The 25,921-nt window shown below is 41.5% G+C and overlaps 1 protein-coding gene across 6 annotated transcripts in view; it reads left to right on the top strand.

Annotated features, from left to right (window-relative positions):
* The window catches only part of LOC117415573 (serine-rich coiled-coil domain-containing protein 2-like), an 84,481-nt gene that overhangs the window by 1,567 nt on the left and 56,993 nt on the right, over window positions 1-25,921 (top strand). For 5 of the 6 annotated variants that reach the window (XR_009329038.1, XM_059026241.1, XM_034026099.3 and 2 more), the window contains exons 2-4: window positions 2,203-2,319; window positions 18,583-20,017; window positions 20,524-20,741. Coding sequence is in view for 5 of the 6 variants with exons in the window: in XM_059026241.1 (XP_058882224.1) it covers window positions 18,622-20,017; window positions 20,524-20,741 (1,614 nt within the window). In the remaining variant the exon portion in view is untranslated. The remainder of the gene's footprint in view (window positions 1-2,202; window positions 2,320-18,582; window positions 20,018-20,523; window positions 20,742-25,921) is intronic. The other variant, XM_034026100.3, reaches the window with a different exon arrangement.

Here is a 25,921-nt window from a genome sequence, read left to right as displayed (position 1 = left end):
CAGTGTATCAAATAAATATCTCGGTGGGTGTGACCCCTCCTATCAAAACAGTAAAAAGGTTTGAAAAGTCTTCTGCCTATAGATGCCATGTATCTTGTTGTTAGTGCAAAGGTTGCGGTTTCCGGTTTGATAACCCTATACGATAATGGATAGCTTGTGCTTATTTCATTATACAGCCTAATTTGTGATTTTATCGTCGGTTCAGAACGCTTTACTCAAAGGCTTGTTTCGGGAGAGATACATGACTTCAAGCTAAAAGCCTCTTAATAAAATATACGCTCACAGCAATCAGTAAAGTGCCATTTGAGCCCCAGCCTAGGCGATAGACAGCTTAATGTATCTGGGTCCTGTGCTTTTCTATTCTAGAGATGCCACAAGAACACATGGATATGTGAATGCAGTTTCTCGTGGTTTCTGCGATATTTTACATGTTAACATTAATTAGTGTACCATCGAATGGCAGTAGCTACCAGGCCTGATTAGTGTAGCCTGGCCTTGTGCCCCCAGTGATTGTGTAGATATTATTTACCACCGAACCAGGCATCATTTTAATGCAAGTAAAAGCCTTTAAAAGGGGATACAACTAAATAAGTATGCTTGCTTTGCAAATAGTTTGAACACACAATTTGCAGTTGATTTCTTTGCCTATCTGCAATATAACAACTGCTTGTCAGTAGGATCATACTGTACAGTACAAGGTTTGCATAGCCATCCATCCATTTGTATTGCTGTATTTTAGAGGTTGACACAACACTGGATTATCAATTTACTGGAGAGAGAGGAACGGGACAAGAATATCTCTTCAGTCTTAGAAGACTGCTCTACTGCTTAAAAAGCAGATGCAATGGAATTCAGTTGTTTCTAGGTTAATCCTGTCGTGTTAAAAGCCTCGGATCTGGGCTAGGCTGTATTGTAAAAGAAGCAGGGTATCGCACATACGTCAGGCCATCGCTTTCTCTGTTGTGGCATGCCTGGGCAGAAACAGCACTGGATCATCTACTTAACCCCCCAGTCATTTTGAACAGAGTAGTCTGTCCTCTCCAGAACCAGTCCTGTTATTAACCCCAGCTGGGGGTTCATATTGTGAGACATCTTTACATCGCATACTGGAGAAAGAAAGCATCCTTTTAACACTAGCAGCATTATCATTGGGCCCTCTTTTCTTTCAAAAGGGTGGATGGAGGTTGTTAGTAATGAAGCTTGAATGCTGATAAGAGGTACAAAGATGTATTTTAAAGCCTTGTCTAATGGGCAGTGCTGTGTGATGCACTGCCTTTGCGGATTCTGTCCCCTGTCGGTGAGATCAGATTAAAAGCTCTGTCACCGTGAATGCAGACCAGCCCTGCTGTTTTGTGTAGTGGTTAAGACGCTTGCTTGCATGGTGCGGGGTTGCCAGTTCGCCTTGTCAACCCGGGTTAGCACTCGTTTAGTGCAGAGCAGATTTGACATGGGGCCTGACAGCTCAGAATGCTGCCCCCTTGAACAGGACTGGGGCAGGTTGCTTTGACATTCCCCGAGTAATGACCGTAAGACTTTAGCTCTGGTGGTTTTCGAAGGAGCATGTGCTCAGTTCAAGTATAGACATTGGGCAGTGTCTGATGCTGGGGGGACATTGAAAGATTTGGTTCCAGAGATGAGAGAGGGTTTAGTGTTTTTTTTCACTCTGTGTCCTTCCATGCTCTTCTGAAGCTGGGTTCGCATTGTGTTTATTGAACCTGGTATTCCGTTTGCAAGAACCTCATCATGTATTTATGAGCTTGACCTCAAAGCTGAAGGCAAATGGAGTTCTGAATCCCCTCTCCTCTAAGTCGCAGCCTCATTGATTACTCCAATACGTCTCGGATTCTTAATTATAAGGTAAAGAAACCTGTTCGTTGTCAAGTGTTATTGCTACTCAGTGTGATCCTTTTAAATCTCCTCTGGGTTATAGCTTCTGGTTGAGATGCATTTCTCAATATATGACAATAACTGCAGTGTGATACACTATATAACAGTAACAGGGCACTATACTGTACTGTGCTATACTGTACTGTGCTATACTGTACTGTGCTATACCATACTGTGCTGTACCACTTACTGTACTGTACCTGCCAACATCTTTTAGATTTCTTAAGTGCGGTAGTCCCGTGAATGTCTCATAACAATAAATATACTGACAAAGATTTCTCATTCAAATATTTGTCTTGCATTTTATTGTTTCAGTACAGAGATTTCTAGAGCATCCTTCTCCTTTTCGATGACGGCTACAATCCTGATTCTCTCATAATCAGTCCAGGTTCCATGAATCGGAAGGGCTAAAAGAAGACAAATCAATTTCCTGTAAGTTAATCAACCTTTTATGGGAATGGAGGCCTTTGGCAAAGTGGTTGACTGTGTCCAGGTGCAGGAATGCAGCAGTGATTAATGAACAGACAGACAACGATAATCCAGGTGCAATGTTATTTTATTTTTAAATCCAATTGTCTGATGACACACAAACACAGTCAATAATAATGGTGATAAGCAATACAGTGACGTGTATTGCTTTGTTGTAATCCATTGGTTGGTCCCAAAATAATAACAGTGCCGTTCTTAAACACCCCCTTGGTTAGCGAGTGCAGCCGTTTCTCCTCCAATCCACGGTTGCCACATCGCTTTCCCTCTGGGGCAATGACTTAATGTACCGCAGCTGAGCCCCCTTTCTAGATAGCCGATTTCCACCTAACCCTGGGAATGAATTGTCAGGCCATCCAGTCCAGGACACTCTGTTCCCTTTACACTGTGTCATCACAGGTCGGGAGGGAGATGTATCACCAAGAATCATTTTGTTTCTGTCACAGGGCTGCATCATCATGGCGTGCCATTTTCTGTGTCACCATGGAGACCAATAAAAGAGATCTGGAGGCATGCAGTCATCTTGTAATTCTCCCTCCCTCCTCCTCCCCTTCCCTTTCATGCCTAGGTGCACCTGCTTACTCATTATTAGTGGATACGTAATAACAGGTGACATTCACACCCAGTTTAATCTGGGAGAGGCCAACCCCTCCTCATGCACCTCACACAGTGCTCACATCCAAACGATTTCGAGCTACATTCTCAAAGCTATTTACTCCAGAAATTGTGCTAATGCCAATTTGGAATAAATAGCTTTGAGAATCTGGCCCAAAGTGTTTTAAAGGTATTGATGAACCAGCTGTGATATCAGGAGTATTACTGCCACAATAATACAGGTGTTTCACGACTTAAGTTTCTAACAATGTTTTATCACATTTGAACAATATCATACAAGTATTAAAGAACAATCAAACGAGAAACAATTAAAACCAGTTACTGCTTTCAGTCAGGCATATTAATCTAACGAAACCACTTTACATAATGCATGTATTAATTCTACTCATATTTAAGACATCTATAGTTCAGGCAATGAATATATGTCAGTCAGTAGGTAAAGGCTTTTCAGGCAGAGTCTCAAATCAGGATTACACTACAGATGCTGGGTTACAATGTGTCTGCTAGCTATCGAGCTTACCTAAAGGTTCAGATTCATACTACAAAATATTTAGCACGTTCAAGCAAAAATGCACATACCACTCTAAGTAAATATAATTATAGTGCATTACTTTAAATAAATATAAATCATAAGCTTATCACATTTAATTAATAAGTTTAGCATGTTAATTATACATCTTGACTGAACACCGTCACAGAAAATAGACTTCAGCATACTTCCTTAAAAACCTGCAAGACCAAACCACACCCTGACCTTTTGACTGATAAAAATACACTGTCTAGATGGACGTTACTGGGTATAAGTTCATTTGTCAGAGAAAATTGTTAGTTAGAAATAGCCCTTAGCTCTGTCCTTTATAAATACTTGAGGTGATGCTGCTTCGCTGAAAAGATGTTAAAAGAAAGGACAACTATAATTCATCATTTAGAGAAAGCTGGTGCTAGTGACCAGGAAGCATAGGTTTATTTTTAATTGTAGAAAATGCAGTATGCAACCATACTTTATGATAAAAACAATTTTGGCAGCAAGCAAGCAAGCTCTTCTCTTCAGGTCAAGAGGGACCTCATCTTTTTCTGTTCTCTTCTCCCTCAAACAGCAAGGCTGGTCCCAGGCAACCAGTATTTTACATCACAGGTATGGTGATCTCTCTCTGGTTGGCACCTGTAATGTACTGCAACTCCCTCAGTCAGCTGCCTACACTGCAGACATACCTTGCTTCCCATGGCTCTCCAGTCTACTGGCTGATTACACTTAAGGCAGATTGCTCTTATTATTTCCTTTCCATTGAAATTAACCACTGGCTCTCCTGAACGAACCTCAGTATAAACACAACATCTTCCAGGGGAGCAAACTGTACAAACTCTCTTTTTAAATGGGCCTGTCTTAGCTGGCACTTGTCACAACGACAATCTGAGTGTCTTGGAGAAGCTCGTTTATTCTTGGAATTTATCACTCTCAAACCAAATCTTGTGGAATCCTCTGCAGGACAGGTATGGAAAGTCCTGCACATAAATACACTTATCTGGGCACACCATGGGCCATTTTAATGTCTCTAATATAATATGGACTTGCTTCCATATCTGCCACTTTCCACTCCTCTGTGCTGTAGTCACAGTCAGTGACAGAGTCCCTTAGCATTTTGCTGTAAAAGGTTTAGTTTTCCAAGTTTCATTTTCACTTTGAAGTCCATTTATCCTGCTGCCACACTAAGGAATCCAGTGCTGTGCAGCAGACAATTAGGACCTAACCTTAAAGGGATCATTTATATCATATCCACCTTCCATAATATTTCAAATCTTACCTTAATACCCTAATGTGCGTTCGGTGTAATTTGCAACTTTATCCTTAGATAATTCCAAATTATGATAATGACATATTACAATGGTATAAAATAGCCATTAAAGTTCTCCCACTCGCTGTCCATGGGGCACAAACTAGCAGCCATGCACAGGAAAGCATTTTAACCACTGTGCTAAAGCACCAGGCTTGTTTCTACCAGACGCGATAGAGCTTGTAACCTCGTCTCACCTGCAGGGGTCACAGTCTGTAACGGCTGCGCGTCACGCACAGGCACGCCACTGCTCTGTTGCGTCAGCATGTTGACGCTACCATTTTTGCTACAGTCTTTCCAAGGAGCAGTTCAGCAGCCTGTTTTTTTGCAGGGAGTTTTGTTACAAGATATATACTTGGAGCTAATTATGCTGACTTGCTAAGGCTGGAAGCCTATGGCTGTTTAACTCCCCAGGTGTGTGTAACTCCGTCAGTATAATGAACCTCCCTGTCATTCCTTCGTGCTTGGTTATACTGTGTCTGTCTAGTGCAGGTATTGCATTACAGGTATTGACTTTGACTGCTGTTTCATTTAGGGTTCTGTCGAGTGGCAGATTAACTAAAAACTGCTAAAAAAAAAAAAAAAAAAAAAGTAATTGTATTGGGAGGAACCGTGATGCTTCATGTGCCTTTAAAATACAAGAACTTATTATTAGTTACACTTATATTACCATTTACTAATCTAATACTATGGGCACTTACTGTAGCACGTGATTCTATGATTGTGGGGATGGAACGGCATACATTAACAACATGCCTTTAACAACAACAAAAATCCAGATCACATAATTTTGTTGAAATAACGTAACCAAACCGTAAGGTGAGCTTTGTTAACGTACCTGGATTTTAAAGTGCATCCAAATCATCTTTCCCGATTCCGTCAGATATTCTTTGGTTTTTAATTAATTCACTCTGTATTTCAGTCAGGGGATAACTTGGCAATGCAAGGTTTGAGAAGCTGTTTTACCAGGTACAGTACCTGCTTCCTGTTGCCACGCCATTCGATCTGTAATCGAAGACCCCAACTCTCACATTACTTGCTCTCTTTTGTCACATGATGTACTGTACAGGGCAGATTCGATTTCAAATAATTGCACGACTTCATAAAAGAAAACCTAACTCTCAGCTTCCAGTTCCAGTTGGTGAACCCTGCACCCTGGCTTGGACGAAATAACCCTGTTGATTACCAAGGTGCTTGAGCAGCGGCATTATTTGTTTAGATTGCGCTGAAATGAACAGTCTTACATGTATCTTAACAAGTTTAATAAACAGGCATCATGTATGTGTGCTGCTGCTTAGACAAGAGGGCAGTCTGCCACAAACCTCATGCCAGGAGTGCAGAGCTCTGGACTTCTTGCGTGATTTTTGAAATTAACTATGTAGATCTCGCATTTGTAGTTTATACAACTACAGCAAAGTTTTCGTTTCAGCTTTTCATTCGCTATAACTACATGGTGAGCTGGTCTTTATACGGAGTTCACTGTCTATCGCTCCTGACTGAAATATGACATATTAAGTGCTGGGATAGTTTCCTTTTGGACTGGGTTTGGGCAAGGCTGCTGCTGCTGCAGGGTGTTGGGAGTGCATGCCGTGTGGTCAGGTCTGACTCGGTTGTCTGGCTGTGTGCATGTGTGTGCCTGCAGTTCAGTCTCCTCGTTACAGTGAATCATCACTCCTGGGCACTCCCATCATGCTTTACTGCAGGGCAGCCTGTGAGTTGGAGGTTGTGCTGATTATACAGTGCAATGTTCAGGTTGTGGTGTACTTTATGTTGTCGTTGACTCATTACTCATTCCTTAAACCAGGTATGTCATGAATACATTTTCAAAGCTCACCGAATCTGCAGGAGCTCATAGTAACCAGTGAAAGGCAAACCATACTTTGAATTTCTTCTCTTTCCTCTCTAATGGAGCCCTTGCAGTCTAGAAGGATTTAATGTGGTTTAGTATAGTTTCACTTGGTAGAATACAAAACAATTGACTAAAGCTTCTGGCCAAATAAGCCTTTTTTGGGAGATTGATTGTGTACTGTACTGTATTGATTCCTTTAGCAGCAAAGGAGTACTCTGTTAACGAGTGCTTCAGCAGCAGCCAGGAGTAAGCATGTAAAACAGGATCAGTGTGCACCAAAAATGGGTTAATGTGTCTGCTAGAAAGGATGCTGACAACACTTGCCTGAGGGGAGAGGGCTTTTGTTCAGAAGGACAAATCAGGTTACCAACAGTCTGCCTTTTTATAAAGTGAAAATCTCTAGCCTAGAATTTCCTCTTCTCTTTTCATATACTGGGACCCTTTATAGTAACTGTCCACACGTGAAGCCTGTGCATAAACGAAGGTCGGTAGTGCTTGTGCCCTGGTCTCCTTATACATATTCATCCAGTGATAAGACTCCTGTATGGCGGAGTATCATGCGGTGATAAGTACAATCAGTTTCAAGCATTTTTAACAGGGTCTTGCCTGAATACTCAAATTCCTAGCACCAGATCATTTCAGTTATTGACTTACCAAGGGTAGTTGTGAAACCCAGGGCTAGGTGCAGGGATACTGCGAGTCTCTAACCCTGGCCTACTTAAGCCGCACTACTGCATGGTATAGAATTACAAAGTTTTAAACTGTGTTGATAATACTGCATTCTACCACAGACAGGATAAAGCAGAACTGCTATAGGATCCGCTGGGGGTGCAATCCAGATATTTGGCAAATGGAAGAGCCATTATTTACTGTATAGTGATCCTTTTAAAATTTGAATTTTTTTATATGAAAGATGATACCAGACATATTGTACAGATTATTTAGCAAGAGCTATTGCCTAATAATAATGTGTGAATATATTTACAAGTAAAGAACATTTCATTTGTATTTATTTTAATGTAACAACCTTAATTAACCGGAATATACAGTATAGGTGTTACATGGTGATTAGGCTCATAGCAAGCTTGGAATGGATCAGACTGCTACAGTATGGAGTGGTACCCTAGGTTGGGTAATATGTTTATTACCTGCAGTAAAGCTAAGTGTTTAACACAGTGTTCAGGGAGCAGAGAGATTGTTTAGTCGTTCCAGTGACCATGTGGGGCTGGCACATGACCCTTCAACTCCCAGACACCCAGGCCCAGATTATTACCACTAATCCGCCTCCTCTAAAACCCTCCCTGGCACAGCACTGGCACACAAACCCTGCTCTGCTCTCCCTCCATCTAATTGGAAGATACACCTTCTTTTCTTAAAACGTAGTAATAATCTCATTTATTTATCAAGTGATCTGATCGACTCAATAGGATGCTTTGGTTGCATGGTTGGGTACGATTTCAGCTTGTTTGTGTAAACCCCTCTGTGCGCTTTCCCAGGAAGACGACAGTGTTTGTTTGCATTCCTCAGCAGTAGTTTTAGCTGTAGAGACACATTCTTCCTCCTCCTCCTCCTTCTTTGACCTCTTGGTCAAAAAAATCTCCTGCTGCTATTCAGAAAGTGTAACTCACACCGCATTACTGTAAAAATAAACCCAGTGCCCATCAAATCACCTAATAAAAAGGTATCTGTGTTTTACTTTTTTTTTTATTATTTCAGACATCATTTATTCATTGATTTCCTTTGCATGAAATCTTTTTCATACATTCATTTCTAGATTTTGCTGCAGCTGTGGTGGGACACTACACTTTTTCTTTTAAATCTTTGTCGATGCAAGATCTTCCCTTTGTGATGTCATCAGCGTGCAGTGTGGTGCACAAAAGAAAACCTCCGTCTGCATTCAGCCTGGTCTGACAGCTTGTTCCCACTTCACTCTCCTGGCATCTTAACCCACTCCAAGGGCTGGCACTATTCACAAACAATTAGTGCACCAGCAATTGCCATCCTATACAGCTACCAGTTAGCTCATGCTTTATGAATAAGCGCTGTATTTGCTTCCTCAGAATTGTGTTCTTAAGCAGGTGTACTTTAAAATAGCCATTTTGATGTCACACTGCCTACCATCCTTGTGTGATTCCTATAGGCTGCTTACGGCAGTGTGAGGGGTCAGCACTTGCCGCCTTTCCCCATTCAGGGGCATTGTTCAGGAGAGCAGACAGGGATGTGTTTTATAGCAGCGGCACTGTGAGGAATTCAATTCACACTCGCTCCTTGCCATTGTCAACTGTGACCCCAGGTTCACCCTGGAGGAATCTGGGTAGGCGCTGGCTTTTCTTCCCCCCAGTACCTCGTTTACATCTGTCCCTGCTTCAGAAAAAGACGTGACTGTCGGGTGGCTATTATCTGATTGTCTGTCTGTCTGTCTGTGTGTCCTGTCTGTGTGTCCTGTCTGTCTGTCACACTCTACATTGAGACCTTGATAACTGCCTTGAATTTGCACAGTTTTCCCCCAAAACTTTTATCATACACTCCTAGCCTCCTGTAGATATTTCAGATGGCATTTGGCTTTAATCTGATACGCTCTGCATTTTGTACAGATATTTTCACCCTTTCAGGTACTGTTTGAATATATGTTCATGCGGTGGTGTACTGTGCCATGCTTTCACTAGGCCTTCGCTTTGTGTTTATTAAACTTTGCTGTGCAAAGTAACCTGTTGACTGGCTTTCTGATTAAAGGCCCCTTATTCCCCCCCCCCCCCCCCTTGTTTTCCATTTTGGTAAACCAATGAAAGAACTTGCGTACTGTATCGTAATCTGTAGCTGTCGTGACTGCAGATCGCTGCAGGACAGAAACAAGTCTGCATGCCAAGAAGGCTTCAGGGACTGCAGCTAAAAAATACCTGTGGAATGTAAACAAACTGGAATGCCAAAGAAGTCTAGTTTCTGATGAAGTCACTAGGGAATCATCCTTGAAAAACTAGCAGACGGTGCTGTAGCAGGCAGTGTTTAGTTCTAATTATGTGTTCATCATTGGTATGATGATATGCATGGGTGGTTTACACCAGCACTACTCCCCAAGGCTTTCTTAATTAGCCAGGCTTGTAAGTTGTTTGAGTTTAAACCCGTGCAGGTTTGTCCTCCGCTGACGCAGGTCTTGGATGTGTCTGTGATGAAAGCAAACCAACCAGGAAATATATATATATTTTTTTAGATCGCTCGTCTGCTTCTGCTTTGTATCTTTGCCAGAGTGAGAAGTACAGCCCAATCGTTTTCCTTTCAAGCATGTAATGAAACCGACATGTCATGCTAGTAAAAATTAAACATGCTTCCTGTAGCCAGGCTTCTTTACAGTACAAGTCCATGTTCTTCTGTGCTAAAAAGAAATGTTCAACGTTCTAACGTTTTTGTATTATTTAGTTTCTTTAAGTAGTGCTCTTCCTCTTTGAGAACTGTGCATCACTTGTTGTTAGTGTGCGCAGTTTGTTTTCATGCATCAGCAGTTGCTGATATTCGTGGACGTGGTGGTCTTCGTTTACTGTCTTCTAATTGTTTTAACTTTTATACGCGTTCAGCATGAAAAAAAAAGAATTATGTTGGCTGACAACCAGGAGTGAATTGCAGTACCTCCTTGTGCTATAAAGCACTATTCACAAAGCTACAACATGTTTGTTTTATGAGCAATCTGATCAACATACTGTATACCCCATCTGGATTAGAGCATTTTACAGCACTGGGGAATGTCCCCCAAGATTGCATACACCACCTTTTTATAGGAATAATCCCTGAATAACCATGGATAGGTGGCTGATGCAATCCAGGGTGATTCCCCTGTGCTGTAAAATGCTCTAATAAAATCCAGCTGTAACTCATCCCGGCAGGGTGCAGGCTCATCACAGAGACAGGGCCGCTCATAGGCACAATCACTTTTATTATTATTATTATTATTATTATTATTATTAGTATTTGTTTATTTAGCAGACACCTTTATCCAAGGTGACTTACAGAGACTAGGGTGTGTGAACTATGCATCAGCTGCAGAGTCACTTACAACTACGTCTCACCCGAAAGACGGAGCACAAGGAGGTTAAGTGACTTGCTCAGAGTCACAGAATGAGTCAGTGGCTGAGGTGGGATTTGAACCGGGGACCTCCTGGTTACAAGCCCGTTTCTTTAACCACTGGACCACACAGCCTCCTGGTTGAGATCGGGTGGGGGAGGGGAGGGCAGGCTACAAGTTAAACCAGATTGGTGGGATCACCTTAGTCTCTCATGGATAGCTGCTAATTCACATTATAAAACGGTTTGGAAGATTAGAGCAATGTGATTGGTTGAACAAGATTCCAGGAAGTGCTATTGTTAGACAACAGGGCTCTGGTTTAATCTTTTTTATTTTTATTATTATTATTATTATTATTATTATTATTATTATTATTATTATTATTATTATTATTATTATTATAATTATTTATTTCTTAGCAGATGCCCTTATCCAGTCGTAAGCTTTTTCAGGTTTCCTGTTTCAAGCCAGTGCTGCGGCTGCTGAAAGGTGTCAGAGCTTATTAGGACAAGGTGTGTCAGTCGATCAGATAAAAGGAGTTCTACGCATGGGTCTGGCATGTTTGTTATTTTAATGATTATAACTCCAGCAGTGTTTCGATCCGTCGGCATATATAGATCTATTGATAAGACGCCAGTGTGCACGTTCATACCAGACATGTGTGAACCAAGGGAATCCCTTGCAGCAGTAAGCATGAGCCGAGTGTTTCAAAGAACCAGGCTCACATACATCCTGTTTGATTCAACTGCAAGTCCTGGGGAAATGTGCAGACAAGTCATCATTTGCATTATTGTAAATGTGTCTGTATCTAGCACTGTTGTGAACACACCCATACGGTATGCAAATAACAACCGTGTGCTGTCGCAGGGTTTGAGAAAGAAAGAGCTTAACAATACCAGCTTCTGTAGCTGCTCTCGCTCTCGCTCTCGCTCGCTCTCGCTCGCTCTCGCTCTCGCTCGCTCTCTCTCTCTCTCTCTCTCTCTCTCTCTCTCTCTCTCTCTCTCTCTCTCTCTCTCTCTCTCTCTCTCTCTCTCTCTCTCTCTCTCTCTCTCTCTCTCTCTCTCTCTCTCTCTCTCTCTCTCTCTGTGTTGAAGGCTTGGCGGGGGACTACAGAAGCACACCAGTTTTAAGGTAACTCGTCTTCTTTATGTCTCCTCTCGTTTGCTGCCTGTGTTTTCACTCTGGCTCAGATGATTCCTATTCCTCCTGCCCACATCACTGTTCAGTTTGATGGGACGACACAATCTCCCCACTATCACTTCCTGTATTACAAGTAATATGACCCTGCATTGTTGGGTGCAACACAGAACGACAGTGCGAGTTTCAGGTGGGGTCCTCCTTTTCCCAGTAATGCAGGGAGTGAACCTGCAAGTGGTGGGACAGTAAATTGTTTTCACTTAAATTGCTACACATTTTTTATTGAACCTTATTTAAAAGTAAGGGAAGCTCTGTTGAACAGAGAGTGTTTTACAGAAGCATTCTTAAATTATTATTCTTCGGTACAGCATACTTCAGCAAAAACAACATGCTCAAACTGAAATAAAGGGAATGGATTGTCAGGGAAGCTGATACACAAGGTGTGGTTGATAAGATAATTAAACACTGAATAAGCACACTTTTAATTACTTCCAACAGCCAGCTAGAACGCAGCAAGTGGAGCACGCTGCTTCCCTGACATACAGAACAGCACTCAATGGTGTTCCGGTCATGCCAATCCTCAGCATTCATTTAAAATCAGCATTGCTTTCCAGTGCACTTAAATCAGTTCTCATGGGGAACAATCCATAGTAGCCACCAGGCTAGACAATACCTCTTTATAACCTTTTGATTTACCACCCAAACTTGAACAAAGTGTTTATTGTGGGCTAGGCATCTTTATCGATAATAAATAATACCAAATAAACCCTGCTTTGGATGCATGTCCTCCTTTTCCCCTGCCCTCCCCGGACATTATTATTAAGTGTTTTCAGGGTCATGTCATTTGAAATAAAATCTAATGGAATAAAACAGAATCTCAGGGAACTGCAGGAGAGGAACTGAACCTTTAGTCTTAAATCAAGCGGTAAATTTGACCTGTGGGTGCTGAAAGTGTGGTGGTTTGTAAATGGAGGGTTAATGTACAGATGTCTGGCTGTTTTACTTTAGCCGTAGTGATACACTCCACTTCCCACAATCCCTTGGGTACTCTGCATCATATCATATTCTTTAATAGTACAGTTGGACTCTGCTTGGAGTTACATTTAAACTCTTTGTATTACAAATTGCTTCAGGCATTGGTTAATGTATTACAGAGGCTTACAGATGTTGAAGTTTTTTTTTTTTAATAAGATTGTTTTTTGCTATACAGGCAAAAAAGAAATTGTAAAATCTATATTGATTACCACTTCATTATATCTCGGGATGGAAATAAGACTCCTAATGCATAGCAGTTTCACCCATTCCAGGTTTTACTAAGAGCTTGATTAGCTACAGTGTATGGGCAAAAAGCTCAGGTGAGCCCTATTGAACTAGTAAAAAACAGGAATGGATCAGACTGCTATGCAATGGGTGTCTTTTCATCTCTAAATCTATATATGTGTTAATTTAGTCTAAACATGGTTAGATGAAATTAAGTACTGTAGCTGTGGTTCTGTCTCTTGGGTACAGAGTTTTCTATGGAGATGCATATAGATTAACAGCTTGTTGCTTTGAGCAGGGATAAAGGAAGAGCCGGTCCACGGGCTGCTGTGATGCAGCAGGTTGTAGGAAAGGGCAGGTTCAGGTCTCTGGGGAGGAGGAGGGGCTGCAGAGCTCAGAGTGCTATCTGCAGGGATTAAGGGGATTGGTGCGTGCTGCAGTGGCATTACCGTGTTAATGATTTACTGTGCTGCTGTGTGGCAGGAATCCTAAGCCTGCAGGGCTCTTTAAAAGAAGCAGCTGAAGAATATGTACAGTATGCGACTCTGCTGTGTATGAGTTACAGGGCGCCTTTAACTCCATTAAAAACCCTTCTGGACAGCAAAATGTCTTTTAAAAGTGTTTTATAAAGATTTTAACAAATACTTCCAGTTTTAATTTAACAGGGATGGAAATAAGACTCTTATTGTATAGCAGTTTCACCAATTGCAAGGTTTAACACACTTGTTTAGGACAGACTCTAAATTGTAATTGCCGTGACAGGACATTGGTCCTCAGTCCTCCTACATCAGTAGCAGCAGTGAGTTGACGTTCAAATTGGGGGAGAAAATGGCATTGTAATAACTGAATACTCTAAATAGAAAATAAAATGGATTGGAGGCACTTTGCTGGAACGCTTGTCTAGCTTAACTTACTTTTTGAATACGCTAAAGATCAGATTCCCCATTACTGTTTGTGCCCAAGTTCAATTAGTCCCTTTCACATTAGCTAGTCTCCTTGCTCAATGTATGTTTTGGAAGACTTGGTTCCAAAAGTTCTTTCAGCAGCATGGAAGGCTGCATTTTGCTATTGAAGTTTTATCTTTTGTAGAAAGGCTACTGTACTTTCTCCAGCACTCCAGTCCATGCATTATTCCTGCATTTGCCAAAATGTATTGGTTTGTAAGGGACTGCAGAATTGAATATGTGCATGTTTTATATGTAGGTCATTGGATCCAAGTTATGGAGTTTGCAAAGTCCAGGTATGCAGTAACATACATTTATTTCAGGTGGATACCTTATCTCTCAAACCTTTTTTAAATTACTTTCAAAATGATTTCCAAAGTTAGTTACAAAACTAGGAATAAACGTATTTAATTGAATGCATTTTATGTACCGGTAGGTGTTTTTTTGTTTGTTTATTATATAACTTCTGGAAAAAAGTGACATAGTTATACAATTAATGTATTATTACTGTTTGTTTTGTTTTATTTGCAAAAAAACACCGCTAAATCATCAAATGTTCTTTATAAAATGTAAACGATCAAAGTATCTAATAAGAAAATAATAAAAAGGCATTTCTGGGCTTTCTGTAACTTTTTCTCTTTGGAAATCCATTTGCATATTGTTGCAAGTGTGACAAACCACAATTCAATAATACAGCAGATAATAGTGATAGTTACATCAGGATATGATTAAATACAAAGTACTACAGGTTAAACACTTGGCAGATTACAGTATTCTGAAGTACAGGATTAAATGCAGTAAAATAGGGGGCAGATAAGAGCAAAATAAAGCATATTTACATGAAGGGTGATAGTGTCCCAGGATACAAACAGAGGAGTTCTACAGGTTCTGTTTGAAGAGGTGAGTCTTAAGGAGGCGCCGAAATGTGGTCAGAAAGACCTGTAATGTAAAACAGAAAGACCTGTAATGAAAACAGCAACAGTAACCAACGCCCCAGCCTGCTAGAGTCTTCAACGCAAGCCCTGCATCACAAACAGGTCCAGCCCGCTCTGAATGAGAAGATGAAGCTTGGTTTGTTGCGCTATTGATTTTTAGCCTAATAAAAATGTAGTGCACCTTACAATTAAGTTGGAACGCGTCCTAAGTTTGATGCTGGTATGCGTACCGCCAGGGTCCTGGGACCAGGGTGCAGCAGAGCGTGTGGAAAATGAATAAAGCTCCAAACAACTAGTTATTATTTTTTTTTCTTATGCCATTTCCTGATGCTTCCAGTTGGCCTTTATAATGGTGAATCACTCCAGTTCAAAGCACTTTACACTGGCTGGCACATGCTGCACTTTATTTTTCATGGCTGTTAACTTCTACAGTGACTTACTGTAGTGGGGAAATTAGTAAAATGTTACTTAACCTTAACCGTACTTAACTCCTATTGCAGAAATGACAAGATTTATATCCGTTTTATATAAGCTCATTTTCTATTTTGTTTTTCCACGCGGACGAGCAGTAAAAGATACATTGGGAAGTATTTTTTTACAAGGTTGCTATGCAGGGGAATTCTGATTTCCACCCCTGCTACAGACTTTTTGTGTAAAATACTAAGGCCGTGGGCTCTCCAACTTGTAGATTTTGCCAAATAAAACATGAACAGCAGAAAATAGTATAACATTTTTCCTAATCTGACAGACTTTGTTAACATCTGGTTTTTATGACCATTCATTAATGCGTTGATTTCAAAATACGAAAAGCCGTCCTTCCCTCACCTTTACAGTTGAACACCAGTCAATGGTGATTCACTTCCACGTTGAGTGTTTTAAAAGCCGGAACATTATATTCCTCTCATCTGGGGCGCTGACATTTTTACTGCACTACCGAGGCTGTAAACTGATAAGGAAAAGAATATTTCATAGTATCAGCAGCCCCCTATTTACATTGCAGTTAGAAGGGAATGGGTTGTGGATGGTGATCACAATAGCCAACAGGAGAAGGCTTTCTTACCCTTCAAACCATGACATTTAAAGTCACGGTTTGCACTGGAGGGGCTGTAGCAGTAAAGCCACCTCATCTACCATAGCCTCAATAGTCTGAACCCCCACTTTTTCTATCATAAGTCAGTCTTTAGGAAACACAAGACCAAGGCAACCCTGTTTGTTGCATCTTTCAAAATAGTCTTTACTGATGAGTGTTTCTTTCTCCCTGAATACAGAGTTTGTACTGTTTCAGGAAAAAACTTGATCACTCGAAATCAGAGGAGTGGGTAGTGGATAAACGTATCTTATTACAGATCTGCAATGTGACTGATGTAACTCTAGTTTCTTACAAGTTATTTTTTTTGGGGGGTGCTTGCCTTGTGCTCCACATCAAAGGTTTAGTAAACCAGGAACAAAGCTTTTAATTGAAGAGCTGATTGTGAAGTTGGGGAATCATGTGGTATTGAAATTTAAGCTCTGTTGTCGACTGTATTGCTTGATATTTATTTGATATTTATTTATAGTCATTTCTACGCTTTACGAGTAGTGTGCAACATTAAAAACCCATCTGCTAACATGTTTTAAGGGGTGACTTTGCTTTGCTGGTTACTTGTGTTGAGTACATTTCTGCTAATAAACCTATAAATGTAAGTTAAAACACAGAATCGAAGAAGATACTTTTATTGATAAATTGTAAATGTGTTAATAAGTCAATTTACTCAAAATACTCCAGGATGTTTAATAGGTTAAATGTAAAAAAAATTGAATATGCATTTTGAATGACGAGGTAGACTTCATATAGTATTTGTCGGCATGGTTATATTTAACTGACTTGCAATAACTCCAGTAGACTAGCACACATGTTCAGACCACCTGGTGGACAGTTAATTCAGGTTTCATCTGTAATTAATATTATTCAGCATTAACAGAGCTGTTCTTTGAGAGTTTAACTAATTGAGAGGCCTGTAATTCCTTTCAGTAATGAGTTTATGTTAAGACTGTGTGTATTGCTTCCTTTGTACATAAGCAATGTTTTCCTGTTTGTTTATTTTTTTCATTCTTGGTCTTTACCCAGAAAGCAAAGACAGAATGCAGTTTGTACTGTAAATGCAATACCAGTAAACGCACAGGCACAGATGGGTAGGCAGCAAGCAAGAAACGAACATGGCATTGAGATCATGAACAAGCTTCTGTTGAGCACAGTCTGGAGAGCAGTCTTAGTTTACCGCCCTCTCACATAAAGAGGGAACTCCCACAAGCAAGCCCAGCACAGCTGTATTTAAGCAGTGCGTCGTCCTTCTGTTTTCACTTAGGCTGCGGTACATTTCAGTTTGACCACAGTTTTTACTTGTATTCATGCTTGGAGATCTGAGGTTAGTTCAGAATTGTTTTTGTCTTTTGATCTTTAAATAAACATTTGTGTTTGTTTTTTACTGTATGCACCTGTTTGTTCTGTAGTAATACTGCAGGAATGGGTCTGTCCTATTTATATGACTGCACTCAGTACTGGGGTTCCCCTTGTTTAGGTATATTATTGATTGCACTCAGTACTGGGGTTCCCCTTGTTTAGGTATATTATTGATTGCACTCAGTACTGGGGTTCCCCTTGTTTAGGTATATTATTGAGATCACTAGGTGCCAGTCAGGCCCCTGCTAAATCTGCTGTTAACTGATCACACTTATCACAGCATGAATCAATCTCACCAGTCGTTTATTGTTAGGAGGTGTTCATACGGCTATGGGGGGAGGAACATTATTTTAATAGTGGCCTGACTGCTTCTGCTTCCTGATCATTTAAATAATACACTGAAACCCAGAACCGGCTGCAGCATTAGTATGAGTTTCTGACATGTATGTTAGAAGCATAATGTAGATAATTCTGTAAATTACATCTTGTGTCTCATTGTAACCACATCCTCTATTAAAATCAGATTAAATCAGGTCTTGCATTCTGTTGTGCTTTGCTGAGAGCCAAGGCTGGGTGTTTCAGCACCCCCCCGCCCCCCGCCCCCCCCCCCCCCCGCGCGTTTGAGCAGAAGCATTTAAATCACGTGTGACCACTGTAACAGTCATGTGGTTTTAATATAGAATGAGTTTATCAAGAAATGGCATCCTGTTGGAGTGCAAGGTAAACTCCAGGGACTGTGGGGCTGCTGTTTTATTTCATCATATCTTCCCACGGAGAGTCACACTGGAGGATATTTCACTTTTGTACTCCTAATAATGTTTGTGAAGCCTCAATTACACAACTGTTTTACTAGCTTCCTTATTGCATGGGGAACTCTGACTTCCTGTTTTTATTTTTTTTGCTTTTTATGTACATTACTAGATCTCTGACCCTGTCAGTTGCTGATCCTACAGTAAAGCTCTGTTAGTTTGTAATAATGATTTTTAATACCTGCACTATTTTATCATTTGGTAGAAAAAGGTGGTCAGTAAATGTAATGCTAAATGATAAATTTCCAGTGGATAGTTATGGAAAGATTAGGAGTAGTCTAGCTAGCACATAAACCAATATTATTGTTATTAACTCGTACTTCTCTCTTTGCAGATTTGTTCAATCTGCACAGATCAATGAACCTCTCAGCTCATGGACGAGAAAGCACAGAACAAGTCCACGCTGATCTCCAGGCTGCCCAAGTTTGGAGTTAAATCTCCGGTATCCAGCAGCCTAGCCAATGGAGCCTGCATCAGCCTGCCCGGCCAGACCCAGGGAGGAAAAATGGGGGGCAGCAGGAAACAGAACGGGGTCGTCCTCACGCCCTCCTGCTCCCTCAACTGGAGGAAGACCAACTGGGTCCCCAACGGTGTACAGACCCCCGAAGAGGGGGAGGAAACACTAGACAACGCGAAAGGGGGGGATGGTGGGAGTTTACAGCAGCCTGTCGCGAGACTCAGGCAGCCAGAGGCAAAAAAGGCCACCTCTTCTTCCCCAAGCAAGGGAAAGAGGACCACGATTTCTGCCGCTAGGACAGACGTAGCCCCGCAGACTTTGCCTCAGACAACGAAGGCTACCAACAGAAATGCCTTTCCGAGTCGGCCGCTGTCGGGTCAGAACTTTTACAGCAAGTCCAATCTGAACGGATTCAGTGGGCCCAAGTTTGGAATGGGATTGCAAAGGCCGAGGGCTAATTCCAGCTCCACCAGGAGCAGCTCTAGGGAGAGTCTGATGCAGTCCAGCGACAGCCTGAAGTCCTTGTCCCTGGACAATATTGTGGGCACCCAGAGCTTCTCCCATTTCAAGCAGATTCTGTCCCCCAGAGGCCTCGCCATGACCCGGTCGTATTCCTTCAACAAGGCAGTGGAGCTCTCCAAACCCTCCAGCAACCCCCAGCTGCGCACCAAGGCTCTTCCTGCCAAAAAGACAGCTGACAGCATCAAAGAGACCAACGTCAAGGGCTCCTTGGCCAAGTCCGGGTTTGGTTTCGGTTCCTCAGCTCTGTCTGCTCTGAAGAAACCTCTTTTACCAAACTTTCCGTCGGGGAAGCCGTCAGCACTGAGCTACCGGATGACCAGGCCTTCCCTGGTCAAGCACCCCAGGCCTGACGTTCCAGGGAAGGTGGTGGACGGTTGTCTGAATTCACCCATGGACAAGACTGCAGGGGGAAGCCAAGTGGAGGCCAGTGAAAAAGGAGCAGACCGCAGCTGTGGTCAGGGAGATCTTGCAGAGCCAGCAGCCTGCACTGAAGAGGAGCAGGTACCCTTGAAGGAGCAGGAGGCCAATTTCCGCTACCTGAGGGAACCCTTGGATGAGATGTCCCTCTCGTCCACCTCTTCCCTGGAGAGGAATGACAACAGTGAGGAGTACCTCGATGACTTTGATAATCTCGGCAATGGGGGGGCTGTTACTCTCACAGAATGTTTGGGGGATTTTCCGCTATTGTCCACGGACGATGTCCCAGACACAGGACAGGCTGACTCTGGGACAGAGGGGGACCTGGGCCTCCTGTCCCAAAGCATGGAATGGGTGGACAAAGGACTGCAAGGTAGGTTTTTAGTGGACTTAATGAAGGCACTGTTTGTTTGTTCCTACGCTTTTTATGAAAAGTCAAAGTGTTTTCTCTCGGTGTTTACTCCAGGGTTTCTAGAAAACACAACAGAAATGTCAGAGCAGTAAGAGAAAATAAAAACAGCTTGTGAAGATGTAAGAGTCTCATAAGTGCAACAAACATTGCAATATTTTGGGATTTTGTGTTTTAATTTTACTTAAATACAGATTTCACACTGGAGTAAAATGTTTTTATGTGAACAGCAAGAGCAGTTGTCTTATAACTTTGGTGGTGGGGAAAAGTGAATTGCTTTTACTGTATTTGAAAATGATAAAGAAGTCACTACATATTAACAAAAAATGAACTAGCCATTACCAAGTATTGAAACAGATTTATAAACATGTTAGTAAGGTAATTATTATTGGCTTATAAAATAAATAATAATAATGAAGAATTTTATTAAACTTTAAATAAAGCGCTTGTGTTTTTTTTCTCTCTCCCAGCTGGTCTGGCTGATGAGATGGAGAGCTCTCTGACGGCCTTGCAGGCTCCCCTCCCCTTCTCTCCGGAGAGGGACTTCCCCACAGGCTCCTCCCTGGAGCTCTCCCCCTCGGACAGCTCTGACGGGACCTACATGTGGGACGAGGAGGGGCTGGAGCCGCTGGGGAGCGCACCCCACCTCTGCGGGAGCTATGACGACTCGGTGGAGATCAATAGCCTGGTACGCCCCCCACCCCACCCCCACTAATAGCTTTAGATAAATTACCATTTAAAATTCAAATTCACCTTTTAACACACTTTGTAGTTTTGCTGTAGGTCTTTTTTTTTAAGCCTATTATCCTGCTACGACACTGTACGTTTGGTAGGTGTACCTGGTTCCTTCTGCAGTCTAATCTGCTACCTGACATTCAGATGGTACACAAAAGTCAAATATTACCTTCATGTATTTGTATGCAGGGTTGGGGTTGTGTTTTTTTTTTTTTTAAGAGAAACAATAATTGTTGTGACTGCTTTCATTTGAAGCCAATTTTTTGGAATTAGAATTATAATTGAAAAACAGGAATTGACCCCAACTCTGTTTGTATGATTGTTATTTATTAATCTAGTCACTAGCCTCAGCCCACATATTTAAACAAGTCTGAATTCAAACCTCCCATTGGCACATGGAAATATGGCATAACAGGACCCATTAGGACCAGGTTTATCAATGTCTTTTATTTCTTTAAAACCAAAAATCCTTAATTTAAAAAAAACAAAAAAAAAACAAACAAACTGGATACCTTGTCTGAGAAAGGTGTGTATATCTGTTATCATGATGAATTTAGAACAGGGGTGTGACTATTAATAAAACAGTAGAGTGCGCTGAGGTGCGGAATTCTTGGAGGCATTCCAGAGCCTGCAGAATGATGTCATCTTCCTGGAAGTGGAGCCCTTCCTGGATTCCTATAACTGACTGGCACTTTAACCAATCAAATTACAGACACTGAGATCAGATCCGGTCAACTGACATTTGCCAATCGTAGATTAACGCCGCTGCAGTTCTCAGAAAATGTTTATCATTGTTTATTACAGTTAAAATCTGAAAATGATGTTTCTGACTGCAGGAAAAAAAAGGTCACATGGGGGCCATCTTGTGGAGAGATGGGGCAATAGCAAAAGAATGCATTCAAAAAACTAACACGGAAGGCACAGTAGAGGTAGTTCTATTTCTAAACAGTTTTTAAATGAATTGTACACCCGGCAGCTTCTATCCATAGGCTTCAGTGCACTTTCTGTGTCACCAGACCACCTATCCTAAATGATTTGTGGCTGGTATAAAACTTTCTATCACCTGTGACACCAAGGTTTTGAACCACTGTAGTTTTTGACTATTTTCTTGGGATTAGTTATTGTGTCTGTAAGTGTTAAGAGGTATCTCTTTAGGTATCAGCTTTAGAGCATCCAGGTTGGAATGCAAATGATCTGCGCTAAGCAAATGATGTTCCACCTCCAGTATAAACACTGCCAAGGACCAGTTTAAATACGCTCACTGGAACACTGCTGTGTTCTGATTTTATCACTGCCCCACCCCACCTATTTCAGTACAGCTGTCTGCAGTACAATCACCTCAGAATAAGCAGCCAGTTCTTTGATGGCTGTTTAATTTAGGTTTCACTGTATTCCAACAATGGAAATTAGTTGTTGTGCACTGAACCAACGTATTGCTTTAAAAAAACATTATTACATATGATTTTAGGCTGCAGTAATGTAGCTTGAAGGTATCTTGCCTTCTGCTGACAGCACAGGAAAGCAAGTTCTGCCTCGGTCAGACTGTGCATTTTACTATCAAATTACAAAGGTGTCGGACGAACTGTCTGACGGTGTGTTTTAAGTTAAATGCAAAGTGTGCTTAGAAGGAGCAGGTGATGTCTGGCTGTGTCAATCTCTGTGCCCCCTACCCAGGAAACCTACCCGGGAAACTCTGTTTACAAATGTAATGAATTAGCACAACGCAGTTCTCACCTAATTAGCAACCTTCCACGATGAACTGCTACAATCCTTGATCCTAATGACTAAACAGTGGTACTTTCTCACACATGAACCATGATCATTAGCACCAATTTATAACTCTCCTCCCACAGAGCTCAGGAGAGAGAGATTTTTTTTTGTGTGTCTTGTTTACATTTTTTTTTTTAATGATCATTGAATTTGACTGTTGTTGCAGAGAGCAGCATATGGTAACATTGTAGACTAAACTAAATTGTTTCAACCTAAATATAAAACCAAGTCCTGCAGACAGACGTTTGAGATGTACTAAAGAAGGCAGGATCCAAAATGTTTGTCTGTTTGAGTTTTTTTTTTTTTTTTTTTTTTTTTTTACCTTACAGTTGAGGTATGACACAGGCCCGGTTTTTGGGATGGAACCGCATAACAGTCTCGCGTTTTGATTGGTCCATGTCTGTCACATGAATACGTCGTCACACGAGTGGAAAAGCGTGCTGGCATTTTTAACATTGTGATCAGATAGAGAGAGTGATCTGCTTTCCACAACCGTACCATTAAAATATAATGTGGTATTACACTGTACTGATATTACAAACTATGAGGAATTACTTTATATAAATTATCATGTTATGCACGAATGTAAGAATTGGCTTTCTGTGGTGGTGTACTTTTTTCTTTCAAGTAGCATATATCTATAATCGTTTTTGCGATATATTTTAATATTAAACATATACGCTATTGCAGTTTTGTTACAGGATACATTAGTTTATCTCTAATGTAATCACAGTTTTACATATAGACTGCCCCTGTTTGCATTTACGTCGCAAATTCTGGGCCGCTTTACTTTTCAGATAATGTCCCAAATTCTGGGCCGATTTGGTTTGCAGATAACATCCCAAATTCTGGGCCGCTTTGGTTTTTAGATAACGTCCCAAATTCTGGGCCGCTTTGGTTTTTAGATAACGTCCCAAATTCTGGGCCGCTTTGCATTTCCGAATTCAGCCCAGTTTTGGGGAATCAGCTGACAGCCGAGTTTCTAAGTCATGCATGCACAGTTTACCATAAACTGGATCGTGAATTCATTTGAGAGTAACCCTTAGTACATTAATCAAAGTTCATGTATTTTTTACTCTCCCCAGAAATCTTTTTTTTTCTTTTAATGAAAAAAACAAAAATGTAAATGTTAAAAAACGTATTTCTTATTACATGAAGAAACTACATTGCACTGAAATAGATACATGAAAATTAATTTAAGCAGTCGTTTTCCTTTATTAAAGGCTAATATTAAAACACATTTTTGGGAAGGAACATGGTATTCCGAAAAAAGGACATCTCATTTTCTTATGTAACGTCCATCAATATATTGTAGTGTTTCAGGTTCTTTTTGGACAGAAATGAGACTGCAACTGTGAGTAGATGAAGGCCGTTTATTTTGACAATAATTAAATAATCACAAAATAAAATCATGAAGTGAGGGAAAGGAGACTGGGAGTCGAAAGTGAAAATAAATGATTGTAGTAATTTTTCTTTTACCCTACCCTTCCCAGTCTTTTCCCCGCCCCTCTTGTGCGCAAAACCTGAACTCCAATTCCCCTCCACACACGTGTACCACCATGCAACCCTGGCACGCACACACCACCATGCAACCCCTGCACGCATACACCCACCATGCAACCCCTGCACGCACACACCACCATGCAACCCCTGCACGCACACACCACCATGCAACCCCTGCACGCATACACCCACCGTAGCAATTCTTTGCAAAATATATTTTCGGGTATTCATCCCCATTCATGTCTATGGCAGTGTTATAAAACACATTTTCAGGCATATCTCTCGAACCCGAGCACGTAGAACCACCATTCAAAGTGATATAGACTCAGGGGAGCACCCCAAACCACCCCCTAAAAAGGTGTGGTGGTTCACCCAAAAACTTATGTCATGACGAAAAAATTCACTTTGCCAAGCCGTCCTGGCATTTGAACCATGAAAACGGTGACTCCTTGTGCGGGGCCCCATGGGGCCCCAACGCAAAAAAAAATCAAGTTCCTAACCCCCACAGAACCAGAGATACGCCCTGTCAAAAATGTCCAAAAACTACCCTTTTCGGGGTCATATCTCCATGACCCCGAGGCCTAGAAACCGGGTTGAACTTCCTAGGGTCATGTCTGGGGGCCCTCTTTCACAGGGAGCCACCCGTTTTCAAATGCTACATTTTCAACAAATTTTCACATTTTCAGCATGATGGCATGTCAAGGTTGCATTTCCAATAGCTTTTGAGCTCCAGGTTGGCAAAAGAAGTCTAAACTGGTGTCCTTTCTAGCTGGGGACACGTCACTTGGAGGGATCGACAGGGGCCCCGAGGTGGACATCCATACCGATTTTCAAGTCTTGGGGACCCCCGGAACCCGAGATACAGCACCCTGAAAAATGTCTATGGGAAATCCCATTATAAAACCCCTTTGGGGCAACGCCCACCATCTGGCGGTGGGGTGTCGTTTGAACCCGTGTCTGATGTCGTTCTTTAGCTAAGACTCTTGTGCACGCAAAGAATGTCCTTCTGAGTTTGTTGGCCCAGGGGTCGTGGAGATACGGGTACGATAAGAGACCACCCCCTTCCCTATGGCAAATCCCATTATAAAAATACCATCGGGGTAAGGCTCAGCTAATGGCGGTCGTGGGTCTTACGAACTCGAAGGAACCCATTTTCTTTAGCTAAGATTGTTGTGCATCTAAAAAAGAGTACAGAAGCTCCAACTTAAGTCCATTCCAAGTGTTTTGTGATCACAGTATCAGCCTGAGTGTATCGGAGCACAGTTTTGCACCAAAAGCGAGGGGAGGCGAAAAAAAGCACTATATACCCTATTCTTTAAGATATCACTTTGCAGTGCAAATTTGAGGAACGCAACCACTTAGCAACTTGCAAATTGGTACTGCAATTTAAAGGCCTGTAGTGTCAGACTGGTAGTGCCTAACTGATTCAAGTGTTTTTGGAATGATTCTTGCAAAGACTGATTTATAAGAAAAAAGAGAGATTGACAAACAGCATTTTGCTTTATATGCAGAAACGGGCAACTACAAGAGGGTGTCAAACAAGCTGTGAATGTCTCAGGAGGCTACAGAGTACCTCTGAGTATAAATCCAGATGCTCGCAGTACCTGTTCTTAGATGTCCGAAACCACTGTATCGCTGTATAACTGTATACCCTGTAAATATCACTTTTTATTGTGTATTTGAGGAACACAACCAATTACAAACTTCATTTGAATTGCTGTGCTATCAGAATATCAGTGTATAACTTTGCTGGGTATTGCAGTGTATGCTGGGTATCAAAAGGCCTTCAAACTTTTACAAAAGGCCGTCACAGTTACAAAAAAAATAGGTGTGCTCCTAACCCAATACTTGTCTTTTTAA

This window comes from Acipenser ruthenus, chromosome 7, assembly GCF_902713425.1.
Source record: "Acipenser ruthenus chromosome 7, fAciRut3.2 maternal haplotype, whole genome shotgun sequence".
NCBI lineage: Eukaryota > Metazoa > Chordata > Actinopteri > Acipenseriformes > Acipenseridae > Acipenser > Acipenser ruthenus.
Note: the sequence above shows the minus strand (reverse complement) of the source record. Positions and strands in the feature narration are given on the sequence as shown.